We start from the raw sequence: 18,769 nt of genomic DNA, 5'->3' as shown, positions 1-18,769 counted from the left end.
GGTCCTTGGACGGTGAGGAGAGAGGAAGTGAAGGGGCAGGTGTTGCATCTTTTGCGTGGGCATGGGGTTGTGCCATAGGAGGGGGTTGAGGAGTAGGGGGTGATGGAGGAGTGGACCAGGGTGTCCCGGAGGGAGCGATCCCTACGGAATGCCGATAAGGGGGGTGAAGGGAAGATGTGTTTGGTGGTGGCATCATGCTGGAGTTGGCGGAAATGGCGGAGGATGATCCTTTGAATGCGGAGGCTGGTGGGGTGATAAGTGAGGACAAGGGGGACACTATCATGTTTCTGGGAGGGAGGAGAAGGCGTGAGGGCGGATGCGCGGGAGATGGGCCGGACACGATTGAGGGCCCTGTCAACGACCGTGGGTGGAAAACCTCGGTTAAGGAAGAAGGAGGACATGTCAGAGGAACTGTTTTTGAAGGTAGCATCATCAGAACAGATGCGACGGAGGCGGAGGAACTGAGAGAATGGGATGGAGTCCTTACAGGAAGCGGGGTGTGAGGAGCTGTAGTCGAGGTAGCTGTGGGAGTCGGTGGGTTTGTAATGGATATTGGTGGACAGTCTATCACCAGAGATTGAGACAGAGAGGTCAAGGAAGGGAAGGGAAGTGTCAGAGATGGACCACGTGAAAATGATGGAGGGGTGGAGATTGGAAGCAAAATTAATAAATTTTTCCAAGTCCTGACGAGAGCATGAAGCGGCACCGAAGTAATCATCGATGTACCGGAGAAAGAGTTGTGGAAGGGGGCCGGAGTAGGACTGCAACAAGGAATGTTCCACATACCCCATAAAGAGACAGGCATAGCTGGGGCCCATGCGGGTACCCATAGCCACACCTTTTATTTGGAGGAAGTGAGAGGAGTTGAAGGAGAAATTGTTCAGTGTGAGAACAAGTTCAGCCAGATGGAGGAGAGTAGTGGTGGATGGGGATTGTTCGGGCCTCTGTTCGAGGAAGAAGCTAAGGGCCCTCAGACCATCCTGGTGGGGGATGGAGGTGTAGAGGGATTGGACGTCCATGGTGAAGAGGAAGCGGTAGGGGCCAGGGAACTGGAAATTGTTGATGTGACGTAAGGTGTCAGAGGAATCACTGATGTAGGTGGGAAGGGACTGGACAAGGGGAGAGAGAAGGGAGTCAAGATAACGAGAAATGAGTTCTGTGGGGCAGGAGCAAGCTGAGACGATCGGTCTACCGGGGCAGTTCTGTTTGTGGATTTTGGGTAGGAGATAGAAGCGGGCCGTCCGAGGTTGGGCGACTATCAGGTTGGAAGCTGTGGGAGGGAGATCCCCAGAGGAGATGAGGTCAGTGACAGTCCTGGAAACAGTGGCTTGATGTTCAGTGGTGGGGTCATGGTTCAGGGAGAGGTAGGAGGAAGTGTCTGCAAGTTGACTCTCAGCCTCCGCGAGGTAGAGGTCAGTGCACCAGACAACAACAGCACCACCCTTGTCAGCGGGTTTGATGACAATGTCAGGGTTGGACCTGAGAGAATGGAGTGCAGTAAGTTCAGAGAGAGACAGGTTAGAATGGGTGAGAAGAGCAGAGAAATTGAGACGACTAATGTCGCGCCGACAGTTCTCAATGAAAAGATCGAGAGAAGGTAAGAATCCAGAGGGAGGGGTCCAGGTGGAGGGAGAATATTGGAGATGGGTAAAAGGATCCATTGAACTGGGAGAGGACTCCTGCCCAAAGAAGTGAGCCCGGAGACAAAGACGGCGGAAGAAGAGTTCAGCATCATGCCGAGCCCGAAATTCATTGAGGTGAGGGCGTAAGGGTATGAAACTAAGTCCTTTGCTGAGCACTGAACGTTCAGCATCGGAGAGGGGAAGGTCAGGGGGTATAGTGAATACACGGCTGGGGTTGGGATTGGAAGATGGGGTGGGGACGGAGGGACAGGCAGGGGTGGAGGGTCCTAGATGGGTGTTGGTGTCGATGAGTTGTTGGAGCTTGCGTTCCTTAGCACTTGAGAGAAAGAGAAAAAGTTTCTTGTTGAGGCGTCGGATGAGCCGAAGGATAAAATGAAACTGGGGGCACGCGCAGCTTTGAAAAAGGGTACGGGTTCTGTCGAAGGGTCATGAGGACTCGAAATGTCAACTGTTTTCTTCTCCGCCGATGCTGCCAGACCTGCTGAGTTTTTCCAGGTAATTCTGTTTTTAACTCAGAGTAGTGTTGAGAGAGGGATCACGTGGTGCAGAATCCTCATGCGGGTGTTCGCCGCTGACCTCACCATTACTACAGGAACGGTCGACATCCTCTCCGGCCAACTCCAACACTTGATTCTTGAATGGAATGAAGACCTTGATGTCCAACACTCCACCCCCGGTCCAGGACCTCTCCTGGCGATTGTGCATGATCTTGCCCTGCATAAACACAGATAGAGAGAGAGTGTGAGCAAGGCACATGCCAGGCCAGGTGTGAAGGATGCCAGGCGTGCGTGTGTGCTGAATGCATCCACGGATGGGATGAGGGGGCAATCTCCAGAGGAGATGAGGCCGCATGGAGATGTGAGGATGATGTCTCTTGAGCTGGCAGTGAGTGAGATGCCAGTGAATGTGCGATGGGGTTGTGAATGAGTGAGTTGAGATTGATGAGATGGTTGACTTACCCCGGTGGCACGGATGAGAACATTCATCCTTTCTGCACCGGATGGCTGGTCTCTTGTGTGCAGCGTTGGCACTGGCCACCCCTGCCACCGCCTCCCAAGCCGGAGTGGTGAGACTGATAGGCCTCCTGTGGCCGGAGTGGGGGTCAAGCACTTTGCGGCGGGCCTCAGGTGTCCCAGGGATGTGTCACTGAACTGGGGGTTGCAATCGTCCTGGCTTTTGGGGTCATGTTTTCAGTGAAGCCGTCCTTGGCTGCAAACATTGAGAAGTGTGCGTGCGGTTGCATTTTAAATATAGCACCCAGCATGAGGAAGCAGCGAGGTAACGGCATGGCAGGCCAATTGGAGGCCTTCTGCCAGCGACCTGGTGCGTTTCCCATGACTGCATAATTTATGAGGTGGGAAGGGGAAGATATGGCGCGAAAACTTGCCATTGCGGCTGGTGCGTTGTTATGAGACAGCCTTTTGGTAAAGTTGAGTTATTTAAAAATCCCAGAGGGAGACTTTAAACAACTGTCATAACCTATATTTTAAGTGGTATGTTTGAGATGCAACTCTAAGCTCAGGAATCAGACCATCAGTTCTCAAGAGGTGTTTATATTAAACTAAATGAAACATGTTATTAAGTTACAACACTTTAAACACATACACTTGGCTACAAATTACTACTATCATGACTTTTAACAAATTCCAAGATTAATCTCCATTAAGGCAACAGCAACCCATAGACTTTTAGCAGACACCAGACAAAGCATTTTCACCTTACAAATTCAAAATGAGGTTCCTTTCACTTTGGTTCCTGTGAAGACAGTTGTAGGTTTACAGCTGCCTCTGCCCCGCACACACACAACTGCTTTCCTTATACCTAGCACAGTTCATTGAATGTAAATTCTCATTGTATCACCAGCCTCTTCTAACAATAAAACCTCTTTCATAGTACTAATTTTATTAGTAATATAAACATATTTCTTGGTCTCTGCTAGCTAGGTGCCAGATTTCACTCGCCTTCTTGAATGCCCGATTCAAAAAATGCAAATGCACTCTATCTCTCTTACATCTCAAAACTAGTACACATCAAAGCACCCAGACTAGCTGGGCTTTAATCCAGTTAAGATACACTCACAGACTAAATCTCTATTTTAAAAGAAAAACATTTTTCAATAATATTATATACATTCATAGCTTCATGACATGGGTAAAATGTCTTTTTTCACACCCACTACTGCACTTAGTGCAAATTTGAGATGATTCTGCCTTAAGAGTGGCAATCCTTGTGCACTCAGTTGATTTCCATTGATTGCAGTCTGGGTGTGCCTCACAATGTACTCTCTGGAGAAGAAGAGAATCATTGATTGCAGCTTCTAGATTTCTGTGTTTCACTGTGCATGCACAATTTCACTGGAGTAATGATGATAAAAGTTAACAGTTTCAACTACCTTTACCACCACCAAATCCAAGCCTTTGAGTTTCACTTTTATATAAAAAAATGCAGATTCCACTATTTATAGTTTTACCACTATATGCTGTTAGCCTTTTTGTTGTGTCTGGCTCTGTTCAATAAGTTTGAAAGCTGTTTTCAGTTTGTTTGCACAAGCACGATGGAGGTCCCATTTATTAGTATGCAGATATTGGAAGGGAGTCTACATCATCTGTGTGAGAGCATAAAATGTAATGGATGTGGTTAATACTGAAATCCTGGACTCTATGTATGTTGTAATACAGACTAATCATATGCATAAAGTTCTTTATTAGGTTGCACCTAGTGGCTTTTTTAGGACCACTAATTCAGTTGGCTGCGTGGCTAGTGTGTGGTTCAGAATAACGCCAACAGCACAGGTTTGATTCCCATTCCAGCTGAGGTAAACGTGGGACCTGCCTCCTTGCCCTGCCCCTCAGGGTGGATGAGTGGATGGTAATAGCAAACCACCACTGACAAAAACTGTCAAGAAAAAGGCTCAGGATGAAGCAAATGAGCCAAGGATCTGCATTCAGGCAGGGCACACATGATGATAAGATGGCTTTAGTGTAATACTTTATATTACATTTTCAGAAAAAACACCACTAGCCTTTTTTTCTCCACTTTCTACGTAACTTTACAATGTTGATGGTTCTTTGATTCCTATTATCACCCAAGGACCAAAAGCCTTATCTTATGTACCCCTAGACGCAGGATTAAACGAGCTTTCGTACCTTCTGGTAAACAATTACCTGAATAGGGTCAAGTATGCAAGATGAAAAGGAGCTCACAAAAAGATAGATTTTCAATGTGTTAAAGTAAATGCATGGAATGTAATTTGTTTGCGTGTGAATCACAGCTCAGGTCAAGTGAAGATGCAAGTGTAAAGAAAACAGAAAATGGAATTATGAGGATTATTTAAAGGCATGATATACTTGAAGCATGAATTAATATGATTAGCATCATGTCACGCGTAAGAATGCAAACAGGTTATAATAAGGACCCTGACAAAGAGAAACTTGGGAAATGAGGAGTTAAGACTTGCATTGCTAATCAGGCTGGCATGCTTGAAACAAAAACAGAAACAGAAATACCTGGAAAAACTCAGCAGGTCTGGCAGCATGGTGGAGAAGAGTACAGTTGACGTTTTGAGTCCTCATGACCCTTCAACAGAGCATGCTTGAAAGTTGGGTTGGTACCAAAATTAGTAAATTCAGCATGAAGTGAGTAAGTTGTTTCCTTCTTTGGATTCTTGTCCCTGCAGCTTTTTTGTCCTCGTTGGCACTCAATTTGGATCATATACCTGCAACACTTAGGTTGTGACATGAAGAAAATGCTTTTGAAGATTTTCAACAAGGCTTCAGTGTGATAGTTGTGAGATTGTCCATTTTTTGCGATTGCTGGGTAGCATTCACAGTTTACCACTAAGTTCTATTTGATTATCTATAGAAAAGACAGTTGATTCCATGGCAAAAAGAATAGCACAAATATTTCAAAAGCAAATTACTGAGGATGCTGGAAATCGGAAATAAAAACAGAAAATATCCAACAGGTCTGCATAAATATTTGGTTGGGCTCAGAGCCAGAGGCATCGCCCAGGAATGTACAAGGTAATATATAACAGGACACGGTGGTTCCTGTCAAGAAGGGATAGTTGTAGGAAATTCTGCATGAAAGACAGGTTGAAAATGAAGGTGTGGCATGCAGAGTTTCACTTTATTAGGTCATAATTTGCTGAAACTGGGCAATTATCGGTAGCCTTGCCTTTGTACTTTTAGGTTTTTAAATTTTTGGCATGACCAGTTGTTGGAAGTGTGAGCTAATTACATCGCAGAGAGGGAAAAAGGACACCTGGGATCTGCATCTAAGCAACTAAGTAGCTCCTCGATCACTCACATTGAAGGATTGTGAAATAAACAGCGCAAATTAAGGACTGAGAAGTAAGTTTGAATTCGCATGGGTAAATTCAATATCAAATCAGGTGCAGAAAGAGAAATAAAATGAGGGAAAGAAAGATTAGATTAAGAGAAAGTGAATAAAGAGACTGGAAGGAAAAGTATATAAGGTTTAATTTTAAATTTGACATTTTAAAAATTTCTAACAATAATTAATACCTAAAGGAATGAGACCTCACACTTGTAATAGTTCATTTTCAGTGCTAGAGATTGGTAGTAGTTAATATTTAACATATTATTAAAAGGGTGCTTAGACTTGACTTAACTTCTGGTGGCACGTTTAATTTGTAATGACTGTACAAATACAGCAGTTTCACACCACTCAATGAATATTGGGCATGAGCCCGACAGCGAGTTGCAGTAGAGTGATGCAACATGTACTATTACTTTTGGATATTCATGTTTAACCATGCATTTATTGCTTTTCTGAAATAGCTGTATAATTTACACATAAATGGTGCTATTAGCCTCACCATTTCTTTGAGAGCAAATTCTAGCTCAATACCTTGGACATATGTAGCACTTTTTAATAAGGAGAAGAAAAAGATGGCTATCTTGTACATGTTTTGTGGAGAGAGTGTGGACTTGATGGACAGAATGGCTCTCATTTGTTTCTTACACTCTGGCAACGGGACCAGATCAGGCAACAACTTATTTCTCTTTGGCTGGATTTCTACTTCACTGCTTTAGAAAGCATGTTGATGTTTAAATTTTGATTGCAGTCTTGGCTCAGTGGTAGCACTTACTTCTCTAAGTCAGAAGGTCATGAGTTCAAGTCTAGCTCCAGAGACCCAAGCACATCATGCAGTCTGACACCTCAGTGCAGTAATGAGTAACCTCTGGAGGGGTTCTGGCCAATATTTGTTCCTCAAACAGCATCACTTAAAAAAAAACAGATTATCTGCTCATTATCACATTGCTGTTTGTGGGAGCTTGCTATGTGCAAATTGGCTGCCGCACTTCCTACATACGTAATAATTCTTCATTGGTTGAAAATATCCTGATGTTATGAAAGGTGCTATATAAATACAAGTCATTTACTTTCATTTTCGTGTCATCAGTGAATTTATTTAAGGTTCCATTAATAAATGTAATGGTTCAGTACAAGATCCTGAACAATGTACAGATTAACTTTCCATTTTGATCAACAAAAGTTAAAATTTGTCATCTGTCAGTACTTATTTCTGACTTACTTAGTTGATATATTTGTTGAAAATAAAAATGTGAATTTTCAGTTCCCTTTAGAGATAACCAACTTTAATTTATTTTTGAAAGTTTGCAAAGGATGCATGCAAAGAATGTAGTTTTATAATTGTTAATAAATGGGAGATAAAATTAGTGATCATTTAGAAGTGAATGATTTAATCAAGGTCAGCCAGCACAAATTTGTTACAAGCAAGTCATACTTGATGATTTTAAGAATTTTCCTCTAAGGAAATGATTTACTGATTAGGTAAAGGAAATGCAGCAGATGTATATGGATTTTCAGAAGGCATTTGATAAATGGCTCACAAGAAACTTGTTTGAAAAATTCAGACAGATGCTATAAGAAGAAATATAGCAGTATGGATGGAAAATCAGTTGAAGGACAGAAGACAGTCAAGCAGGAGACTGGGCTCAGTGCAGAGTAGTGGTTGTCAGTGACTGCTGTTCTTGGTACATGTGAATAACTTGGACTTGGATTTAGCAACATGTACCTCTAACCTTCTTAGAGAGTTAATAGGTGACCCCAGGCAGCTTGTCAGTGAAGACGAATTGAAGATGACACACCAGCAGCAGCCCTCTGCTTTGTGGTTAAAGGGGACTGTGAAAGAGAACAATTAGGTTGAGATGGTAGCTGTGGCCAAGAGGGCAGTGGACAGCAGTGATTGAATATGCTCTAGGCTGTGATTGTGGGTGTGGGAGAAAATAGCAACGACAATAATGGGGGATGGTAGTGATGGTCAACAATGGCCCACATGCTTTCAATATGGGGTTTGGAGGAAACAGTACAGTAGTTAGTCCTAGACAGCAGGAAGGTTTTATGGATTCCAACAAAAAAGGAACCACCCGCACCTACTGGACTCGAATATTCTGCAGGAGATCATTCAGAATTTAGAGCCAGACCTCAGGCACAAAAGAGAGAACTATACCACTAAGCTAAAGGCTCACTCCCTCTAGGATATTAATAGATCTAGACAGCAACACCCTTCAGGCAAGTTTTTCATTCCATAGGAGCTGGGTCAATTATTCCCAAAACAGCCGTTTACTAAGTGATTATTTGAAAGCATTTCCTTATGCTCTGCAGTGTGCACTGGCAATAAGAAATCTGCCAAACTTAAGTTAGGTCAAGAGTGGCCTCATGCACATGTTTGTAGGCAGGCTCTCTAATTTATATTCATAAAGCTTCTTCGTGAAGCAATGTTCGCACTTTGCAGAAAACCACAGAGCCGACAGCATAACAGCAAAGGAATTCAACCATGTGGCTCTGTCTTCTGTTTTGCTCTTCCAAAAATGCAGCACTTGGTTTGTGGGTGGACCAGAATACAGATGCACTATGCAACTTAACTAGTTTCTCATTCTCAACAAAGCACAATTCCTGTATTGTGGGCTGATGGAGATGCCTTTAGACCCAATAATTAAGGGAAAAAAATGTCAAGAATTGTAGCCTTTGTTTTGTGAGCAGAAGTCTGTATACAGCACATTCTCTGCTATGGTTTACAGATCCCTGGAGTTACGCTGCCTTGTTTTAGAAAAGTTGCAGTGGACCAATGAAGTGGTGATAAAGCCAATTGTATTAAGTATGGGGCATAATAAGAACACTTATATATTTGGTATCACATCAAAAGATCTCAAAGGTGTTCCTACAAATAATTATTTTTTGAGTGCAACTTTTGTGCAGGCAAAGGCATTTTGCATTAGCAATGTTCCCCTGCACATTAGTGAGATGAATGATCAGTTAATGTGTTTTACTTGCTGGTGCTATAAGTTGGCCAAGATAATGGGAAGAGCTTCTTGTTTCTCAAAAGATGAATGCCATACAACAGGCAGGAACCTCAGTTTAATGTGCCATTTGAAGATAGCACCTCTGACAATGCAGCACTCAGGTACTGTGTTAGTGTGTTATCCTGGACCCTGGTTTGATGCTGGAACTTCTATCAGCTTGACTCAGGTAAAGTGCTACCTGTAGAACCAAGCTCATACATCATCAGAATATCAGAATCACATGTCACTCATGAAAGTTTGAAAGTGTAAAAGCACTTATTTATCCTGCTTCAATCTATAGTTATCCATAACACTGAAGCATGAATTTATGCTACAAGATGTCTATGCAACCAACTGTGAAAACTAAATGAAAACTAATTTATGATCACAAGCTTGGCAAGTGACTACTCCCATTAAAACCCTGGGTCACTTTGAAAATGGCCTTGATAGGTACTATCTGTGAGTTCACTCTCTTGCCCGCATTCTTAAAGTGTTTTACTTCATCTCAAACAAAGTCATTTCCCTTTTTATTTGTGAACATTAGGAACATTTGTGAACATTAGGTACCTTTTAATAGTGTAAAATATGTTGAGTTGCTTGTTCTTAGTAAATGTCCATTTACTAAAAATGTGCATTTCTGAAATAGGCAGGAGTGGTAGTTGCCATTTTAGTTACTGATACCACTATGGTTAGTGTTCCACTGATCCTTTCTATCTTGTTATCCTAAACTGCAAATGTTCCAGTCCACACAATGTTGCTCCTTATTTTGTTGAAATCAAAGTTCATCACAGTATCTCCTATTCTAAATCCTTCTATTCGAGGACCTCAAAACTGCAGCACTCTTGACCTCTGTCTTTCTTTCCTCCTTAAAATCTGAATAATAAAATCACTATTTCTAGGTTTGCATCCTTTACTTTTTAAAAGCATTGGCAGCATTTTGTAAAATGAAGCATGCTTGGATTTGTACTGCGATATTGGTGTAATAAATTACTTTGAAGTTCAGTAACTGTTATGTATGACAATTATTCTCAATTCATCTTCCTCTTTAATGTTTTAATGTGCAGGCTTTATTGTGCAAAAATCAATCACAATTTTTTATAACCCTCTTTATTGAAAATTCTTCAGTAAATTATCATGTGTGTAAGTAATAAAAAACCTCTATCTACCATTGTTTCCCCAAGGATATATTTGAATCTGGATGGTTGTAAAAAAAAAGTCAAGCTATTTGTTTTGTTCTTTGAAAGGTTAACATGCATTTCTATGAATAAATCCTCTGAAAATATTGAGTGTCAGAAGGGATAAATTAATTTAGCAGTAAGACATATAGATGTGCTGTGTGAAATGGTTAAGACACATTTTGTTTACCCATTTCTTCCTGAGGATTACATTTGGCTGCATTATCAGAAGACATAGGTTAGACTTTCAATAGGAAATAAAAATGGCATCCGGTTGTAAGCTTGGTCCGAATTGCACACTGGTTAAGTGCAGTTAAAGAAATTCTTGCCATCAGGCTGCCTGCTGAAAAATGTTTTAAAACATTTGCAGTTAACATGGAATTTATTCTGCTTGACATACTTTTTTAAAGATAGTTTTGTCTAAATGTGAATACTGGAATTACAAGGGAATTGGAAACATTACTGATATCAGTGAAGATACAAATATTCAAATCTGTCTTAACGATCCTATCAATCTCAGTTCTAAGACACTATCAGACTTAAAAACTCCTAATGATATCAGGATTCAATGACATTGAAATCATACTGCAATATTAGGAACGGATACATTAACATCTTCAAATAAATATGTTAACATCTTTGTTAAAATAAACCAGCAAAGTTAGTACCGGTTTACTACTGAATTCATTTTTAAGGAGGCACAACGTGATTTCAATTGCAAAACTTGAATGAAAATTTACAAAAATACCTTCAGTCTTGCTCCGTTTTACTCTCCTGCTTATGTGCCCAAATCCAAACTAAATTATTTCACACACAATTAAGCTTCCCATGCAAATGTGTGGACACTGACTCAGTTGGTGTCACTATTATCGATCCACAGCGGTTGATTACACCTATAACAAGAATTTAAATTATATTTACCCACCACTTAATGATCCCAAAACATGTAGCTATGTTTCAGCCATTTTCATTTTTGCTATTTAGAAAAGTTTTGGTCTATTTTGTCTGACCTTAGCTGGTACTGCAAAATCATGCGTGAAAAGTTAGAAACCAAATGAGCCTACTGGGAGGATGGTATGCTATATATCACCTAAAAATGCAGTAAAAATGTAACCCTGTCTGACACGACAGTAAGAATCGGCTATTTTCTTTTCTCAAACATTCATAGACAAGACTGTTGTGACTGCTTTAACCACAACTGAAAATGCATAAATCAGAGTCTAAACCTAGGAGAAGATCTAGAAACAAGATAATTATTGCACCTTTATTTGCAGCATTCAGATTAAATATGTTGGTGAAGTCAGTTTTAGCTTTGTAGAACAAAACCAAGTTTCAATTTAATTATGATTAAATTGCAGACCAAATAAATCAGAGGTTTAGATTTGTGCTGCTAGGTGGAAACAATAAGCAGCATGTCCATCCGGGAGCACAGCAGGCACACTCGGAGGGAAAATTTGTTTTATACTCATGATCAACACACAAGTACAATGCAACTATTTTTTATTAAACAGCAATGTAGATGACTTACAACACTGTTTGTACAATTCACTTAAATTTCTACAAATTGAACTTAACAGCCAAAGTCTAGAATTAAGTAGTAAACTTGAAAGAGTTGGTTTTATATCGTATGAATTTATTGTACTTTAGTCTGAGAACAATGCTTTTGACAAAACCAATAGCAATAATTGCAAAATGGAGAGTTTGCATCCCACAGAAAGCTCCATTCTAATCATTTGCCAGATTTCACCACACTTAATGCAGGAGCTGTCACATCTTATTGCAGCAGAGCTAAAAGCACAGACGTGTGGAGAAAGGGACTAGAATATAAAGTGATGTGTACTTATTCACCTGAGGTTGGAGTTCAGATTACATTAAGGGAATTATGCATGGAAGAATTGATAACAGATCCTCACCTACAGGAAGCATGTAGCTTTAAGGAAAAGAAAGAAACCTGAATTCGTACATTCCTATGTGACTCTAATAAGCGAAAATTCCTCAGTGGCTTTATTGTACCTCCTGGGCACTTGATAAACTGTGAATAGCACCCCCCTCCCTGGCAACAGCCTGAGATTAAACCAATTTATTTGCAACCTTGGTGTCACATTTGACACATATTCGTGGCATCACTAAGACTGTTGATCTTCACCTTCTTATTGTCGCCCAACTTCTCCCAGGTCCCAGCTCATCAGCTGCTGAAATCCTCATCCTTGTCTTTGTTACCTATAAATTTGACTATTCCAATGCAGTCCTGGCTCTACCCACCGTAAACATGAAATTATCAAAACCCTGCTGCCTTTGCCTTTCATCCTATCACTCCTGTGCTTGCTGATTTGCATTGGCTCCTGATGAAGCAAAATCTTGATTTTAAAATTCTCATCCTTGATTTCAGATCCCTTCATGGCCTTGCCCCTACCTACTCTGTAATTTCTTGCAGCCTCACAACCCTCCAAGATATCTGCACTCCTCTAATTTTGGCCTCTTGAGCATCCTTGATTTTAATTGCTCCACCGTTGGTGGCTGTACCTTCAGCTGCCCAGACCCAAAGCTCTGGAATTCTCTTCCAACACCTCTCCACTTCTTTCCCTCACTTTATTCATGTAAGATTCTCCTTAAAACCTACCTCTTTGACCAAGCTATTGATCATCTGACCCAATCTCTCTTTATGTGATACAATGTCATATTTTAATTTATACTGCTCCTGTGAAATGCCTTGGGAATTTTTATGATGTTAAAGGCACCATATAAATATAAGTTGTTGTTGTTATTTTGATGCTGAGGGAAAGCGACTCTCCTTCTGGTATTCTCAGTACATTTATGATTTCCCAACTGATGCTGGAGTTTTGGGTTGGCGTTTGAGCATGCATGGCAGAGCTCTGCCCTGGCCGATAGAGACAGATTTGTAGCCAAAGAGTAGAAGTAAGATACCGCTAATCAATCCCTGCAGCTACCCATCTGACAGCAACAGCGAGAGTATAATGGTGGACTTCTTGTCTTGGATGCAGATGAATGCTAATTACGATAATGTTCTTTTCTTTGGCTCAAATTCCTGGGTAAATAACGGAATTCTACATGAGGAACGATTATTCTATCTGAAACAGCTGAAAACAGCAAAAGTGTTAAAATTACACTTCTGAATTGTTTTAGGAATATATTCTATCCATGTTCATTTTGTCACAAAATAGTCAGGCCTCTAATAATCAGTTGTTGATACGTTCGTGGACTAAGGAGGCAATATTGTTGATTCATTTCAAAGTGGTACAAAGATTTGTGTAGTTTGTACAAAATTATTTTCTTTTAACAAAATAACAATGTTTTTGAAGCTTCACACACAATGGATGTGCACAGACAGGACTCTAGGCGTATGTTTACATGCCAGGTTTTACCCGGGGGTGTCATACTAATTCCCCTATTTTCTAAGTAAAATTGAGTAAGACTGAGTTGCCACAGGTTGAAGATAAGGTTACAAGAATGTTACTGCAAGTCAGTACAAGCACAAGCACAGAAACAGATTTACTTAAATATTTACCTTGTGCATGGTATTAATTGTCACTTTGTGGTTCCTCTTTCAATTTATAGGTGTTGTGTAATCTAAGATGTTACATTGAACCTGTTCTTAAGAATCCAGGAGGAGCTAAGAATTGGCACTAGCATAGAGTACCTTTTGCTTTGTAATATGAAGCAAATTCATTATCTTCATAACTAGTGTGAAGCACTTTTGTACATTTAAAACATTTTTACTTTTGGAATGATATCTTTCCTAATATTTATATTTTAATGTAATAATATATTAACATTGCTTATTATATTTGGCTAAAATGATTAATGGTACAGTACAGCATGTATTAAATATTACTGCAGATTCTAGTTTATTAGAATGTAAAATCCATTTACCAAACCCTTTCTAGAATAGTGACCTATCTGGTACATCTTAAACACAATTTAATTACAAATTAGCATCACTATTCCATCACTGCAGTAAATGAAGTTCTGATCGAAGATTAGTGTTTTATTGGCTCCATTGCATTTTGAGAAGCCATCACAGTGTCCAGAAATCCAGTATTAGATGAAACTGTTGCAATTAATAGCACAATATTGTTTACCGTTCTTCACATTGTAGAACAGAAGCATTAACTTAACAATTCAAAAAAAAATCAAGTATGTAATTTATTGCAGTTTGGACTCTCAAATCTTCTAAATATCATCTTAATTGTGTTATAAATTAGTTCCATATGTTTTAATCACTGTTTGTTTCCAGGACTCCGTGAGCAGTTATGTAGAGATTGGGCCAGGTGAAGAGGTCCTTGTACAACTGCGGAATGAACGGGACCATCTCTTGCGAATGGAAGAGATAGAACAACAGCTGAAATGTCTGGAGACAGCCTTCAGTGAGTCTTCTGTAAGTAAAGATATACATGGAATGGTAGAGGTAGAGAAGGTGAGCTGAGGCTGAAACCCTTGCTTTTCTTATTTATTTGATTAAATTATTAAGTTTTCTTAACATTTTCAATTACTCTTTGCTTTATCACTGCCACAATTAATCTTGGTATCTGCTGGTAAATCGATTGAACCACATTTTGCAAAGATTCTCTTCATCTTTTGAAGGAGCCCTCCCCCTAAAAAACACCCTGGACCTCTGAAAAGTTCCTAGTAATCCAAATGAAGTTTGTTTTCACTTGCTTTATGTACTTTTGCATCATACAGTCTTTACTAACTTTCCAATAAGCCTATGGCTGAGGGAGGACCCATTGTTGTCAATGTTGGAATTTAAGCCTCTTTAAGGTGAAACTGTTAAAAGACCTTTAGTCTCCTATGAGTTTTTAACACTGGAGTATTAAATGGAATGAATGAGAACTTCAAGACTATGCTTGTCTGCTATCTTTTCTCCAGGGAACAATTCCAGAAAAAATGTACCTAATTAGACAGTCCTTCACTGTACATGACTATGCAGCCTGACTGCAAAGTACTGTATGTGTTTGCGTTATTTCATGAAAATGTTCAGATGGCTTAATAGAGTCGAGGTGTGGGGGGTTGGCGTTGATACGTAGAAATGTTGATACTTTACAGTAAATTAGGAAAGGGTAGTATCTCTTTGAAACTTTAGAATCTGTTCAGTTGCATGGTATGAAACGTCATTGTAAAATGACTCCATAAAACTGACAATAGACACGAAAACTTTATTACTTGACAGCCAATGGAAATAATCTCAAGACTATACATTACTTTTGTTCATAATCCTAAAGATACTGTATGCTTACAGATGATGTAGTGTATTAGTGTTTTGAAAGGTGCAATGTTAATTTTGCTCACTTGAAGCTACCATATGCATTGTACCAGCAGAGAGAGTATGTTAGAGTCTGCAGAAGCAATTTTAATAAAAATAGACACTATGCTTATACAGTTTTAATTCTGGGTGTCTCTGGCTGTTTTGTCCTCAAGACATTTGCAGCTGATTACATGGAAAAATGATGGCGTAGTGATAATGTCACTGCAATAGTAATCCAGGGGCCCAGGTTAATGCTCTGGAGACATGGGTTCAAATCACACCAGGGCAGCAGGTGGGATTTGGATTCCATTAATAAATGTGGAATATAAAGCTAGTCTCAATAACGGTGGTCATGAAACTATCATCGATTGTTGTTAAAACCCACCGGACATTCACTAATGTCCTTTAGGGAAGGAATCTGCCATCCTTACCTGGTCTTGCCTACACGTGACTCCAGATCCACAGCAATGTGGTAGACTCTTCAATGTCCTAGCAAGCCACTCAGTTCAAAGGCAATTAGGAATTGGCAACAAAGGTTGGCCATGCCAACGACACCCACAGCCCATCAAACAATAAAGAAACAAAAAATTCTTAAATCACATGATTTATGCTATATTCAGAGTTAAAGTCTGATAGAGTAATTTTTTGTGCAAATATGCTGTCAGCTAAGTAACCAGGGGCAGAATCTTCTGCCTGTCCGGAGGGCTGTTTGGGAGCAGGTGTGGACGAGCACGGAGCCAATCGCCGCCCGTGATTGGCTGCGGGCCGCCATTTTACGTGCATGACGCACGGCCGGTAGCGCTCAGTGCTACCTGTGCGGGTGGGGCGAGGAGGGAGAGTCGGAGTGCAGAAATCTCCCTGAAGCATAGAGTAGCCCCAGGGAGATTAATGTAAGTTTCAAAATAAAGAAAATGGAAAATCATTTACATGTGTCCCCTCATGTGACAGCATCACATGAGCTGGGACATGTTATCAAATGTTTGAAAAATATTTATTAATTTAATAAACCCTTCATGAAACCGCATCCCGCCCATGGATGAGGTTTCATGAAAAATGTGACGGCCGTTTGGGCTCTTCGCCTGGCCCCCCCAACTTTAAGGTTGAACGGGCAGTGTTCAGAATTAGTTTAATTAGTTTGTTATTGGCCTCAATTGGCCTTTGACAGTTCAGCGAGTGCGCAGCTGCCTCTGATGCGCGCCCGCCGAACAGAAGATCGGAATGATGTGCGGTGACATCGGGACGTGCTCCCAACGTCACCATGCGTCATTTTACGCGTGGGCATGTGTGGCCCACCCCCACACGCTGACGAGAAAATTCTGCCCAGAATTCAGCATTTGAATTATTAGGTATTTTAAACAGAACTTTGAAAATATTTGGGAGGAATTAAAGCTGGAATCATAAGTACGTGGATTTATAGAACTTCTAGTTATAAGACCAACTCAAAATATCACAAAGTGCTTCGTGGTTAATGAGGTAGTTTTGATGTGCAGTCATTGTTGTGATTTCGGTAAATGCGGCAGCCAATTTGCACACAAGGTCCCACAAGCAGCAATAAGTGACCAATTACATTGATTTCATTCTTTTAGCTAAGGGATAAACTTTGGTCTGGTCACTGGGCAAACTTCCCTGCTCTTTGCCTTGTGACCTTTTACATCCGCCTGAGAGAGCTGAAGAGACCTTGGACGGAATCATCCCAGATTTGCACGAAGTGTGGTAGCGGGCAGGAGAAAGGACACTTGATCCACTGGCTGCAGTGGCAGCTTTTCACGTCGTCCCATTCCGGGTATATCCTACCTCATTAATAATGCATTCCCGGGAAACACGCCAGATTGGTGGCGGGACGGCCTCTGATTCGCCCGCTGTGCCATCACCTCAGGCTGTCAGTAATCCAGGCGCCATATTTAAAGGGTGCCCCTGCACGGAGCTAGCACTCACTACCAGATCGGAAGCTGCTACAAAGTCACGGCTGCCAAAGGGATGAAACATGTACCCCCCGAATTTAGTGACACCTCCCTTGGGCACCGACTGCATGCAGTGAAGTCCTCTACCCCCATTCTGGGCAAAGACCAGCAAACAAGGTCACCAATCCAGCATGAGAGGTGGTGGCAGCAGTGATCAGCGCCACTGCCCTGCAAAAGAAGACAGCCATCCAATGCCGATAGAGGAAGAATGATCTCCTCTGTTCTGACAGGGTAACTCACTCTTCTCATCACTCTCCACTCACACACTCACAAAACCATCACACATCCACCGGGAACTCACTCACTGCCAGTTCAAGGGCCATCAGCACTCACTCTCTCACATGCACCTTCATCTGCCCTGTGGATCATATCCTCATCCCGTCCATGGCACTACTCACCACCCACACATGGGCCTGGCAGGCGTCCTGCATACATTCGCTCCATCTGTCTTCACGCAGAACAAGCTGGGACACAACAAAAGGGAGAGGTCACAGACTGGTGGAGGAATGCCTGACATCAAGGTCCTCATGAACTTTGAAAATAGAGTCATCCAGCTGATCGGCGATGATCTGGGCCATTTCTATGCTGATGGTGAGGTCAGCAGTGCTCAAACAAGTGAGGACCTAGCAGTGCAACATCTATCAGACAACCATGCTGTGTCTGAGTTCCCCTGTTCCACAGTCCTCTGCCATGCACCAACTCTTGTAGCTTTCGCAGACACATCTGGGAAGCCAGGTGAGGGGGCTCCACGAATCAGGACCTTGACTCAAGCTCTGAAGACGTCTTGGAAGAAGATTCTGATGACACCCTAATTGAAGAGCTCTGTCCTGGCCGACAAAGCTCACCCACACCCTCCAGCTGTGCAAAGACACACACCTTGTTGGGACCTAGTTCTGGAGTAGCCTTGGGGTCATAACCTGGTGAGCACATCGCACTGTCTGATCCACAACAGGCAGCGGCAGGGACTTCCCAGGTTTCCAGTACTCAGAGGACTGCTGGAGGCTGAGTCCGAGTCAGATGAGGAGCAGCTGGACTTGTCATACCTCAGTTGCTGGTTTTGCAAAGGCAAGCTCAGGAACATCAGGAAGGGATGTCCACAGCACTCCTCAGATTGCAAGGTACAATGGAGGAGTCCATCCACCTTCAGTCTGAGGTGATAGCGCTGGCATGCCAATGCACCGAGGTCAACCCTGGTAGGTTGGTGGCTGCCATGGAGACCTTGGTTCACGACATCGGTCCTGCACTGCTGCACAGGCTGAACTCCATCGCTGAAGCCATAGTTGGTCTCCAACAGTGTGTATGTGAGAGGGGTGCAAGGCAGCTCAGTCTCACTCCAGCTTCCCCTTCTGAAGGAGTCAGCCAGGGGCCCTTGGGCACCCATAAGGAGGAGGATGAG

The 18,769-nt window shown here is 41.8% G+C and overlaps 1 protein-coding gene and 1 long non-coding RNA gene across 6 annotated transcripts in view; one reads left to right on the top strand and one right to left on the bottom strand.

Moving 5' to 3' along the window:
* Positions 1 to 18,769, top strand: part of LOC121292222 (fibrous sheath-interacting protein 1-like) — a 234,484-nt gene that overhangs the window by 33,531 nt on the left and 182,184 nt on the right. Inside the window, exons 1-2 of one of the 2 annotated variants that reach the window (XM_041213931.1) lie at positions 5,941 to 5,995; positions 14,405 to 14,545. In XM_041213931.1, the coding sequence (XP_041069865.1) occupies positions 14,489 to 14,545 (57 nt within the window). In that variant the 5' untranslated portion in view covers positions 5,941 to 5,995; positions 14,405 to 14,488. Of the gene's footprint in view, positions 1 to 5,940; positions 5,996 to 14,404; positions 14,546 to 18,769 lie in introns of those variants that run through there. The other variant, XM_041213930.1, reaches the window with a different exon arrangement.
* On the bottom strand, positions 3,722 to 11,003 carry LOC121292223. Of its 4 annotated transcripts, none has more exons than XR_005946221.1 (4): positions 10,898 to 11,003; positions 10,340 to 10,492; positions 4,036 to 4,248; positions 3,722 to 3,928 (listed from the first exon to the last, which is right to left on the bottom strand). It is a non-coding gene; the product is annotated as an uncharacterized LOC121292223 (long non-coding RNA). The 4 variants fall into 4 exon arrangements; XR_005946219.1 differs by having other exon boundaries at positions 3,722 to 3,997; positions 4,114 to 4,248; XR_005946222.1 differs by lacking the exon at positions 4,036 to 4,248 and having other exon boundaries at positions 3,722 to 3,997.

Source organism: Carcharodon carcharias, chromosome 20, assembly GCF_017639515.1.
Source record: "Carcharodon carcharias isolate sCarCar2 chromosome 20, sCarCar2.pri, whole genome shotgun sequence".
Taxonomy (NCBI): Eukaryota; Metazoa; Chordata; class Chondrichthyes; order Lamniformes; family Lamnidae; genus Carcharodon; species Carcharodon carcharias.
This window is presented reverse-complemented; position numbering and strand designations above follow the sequence as displayed.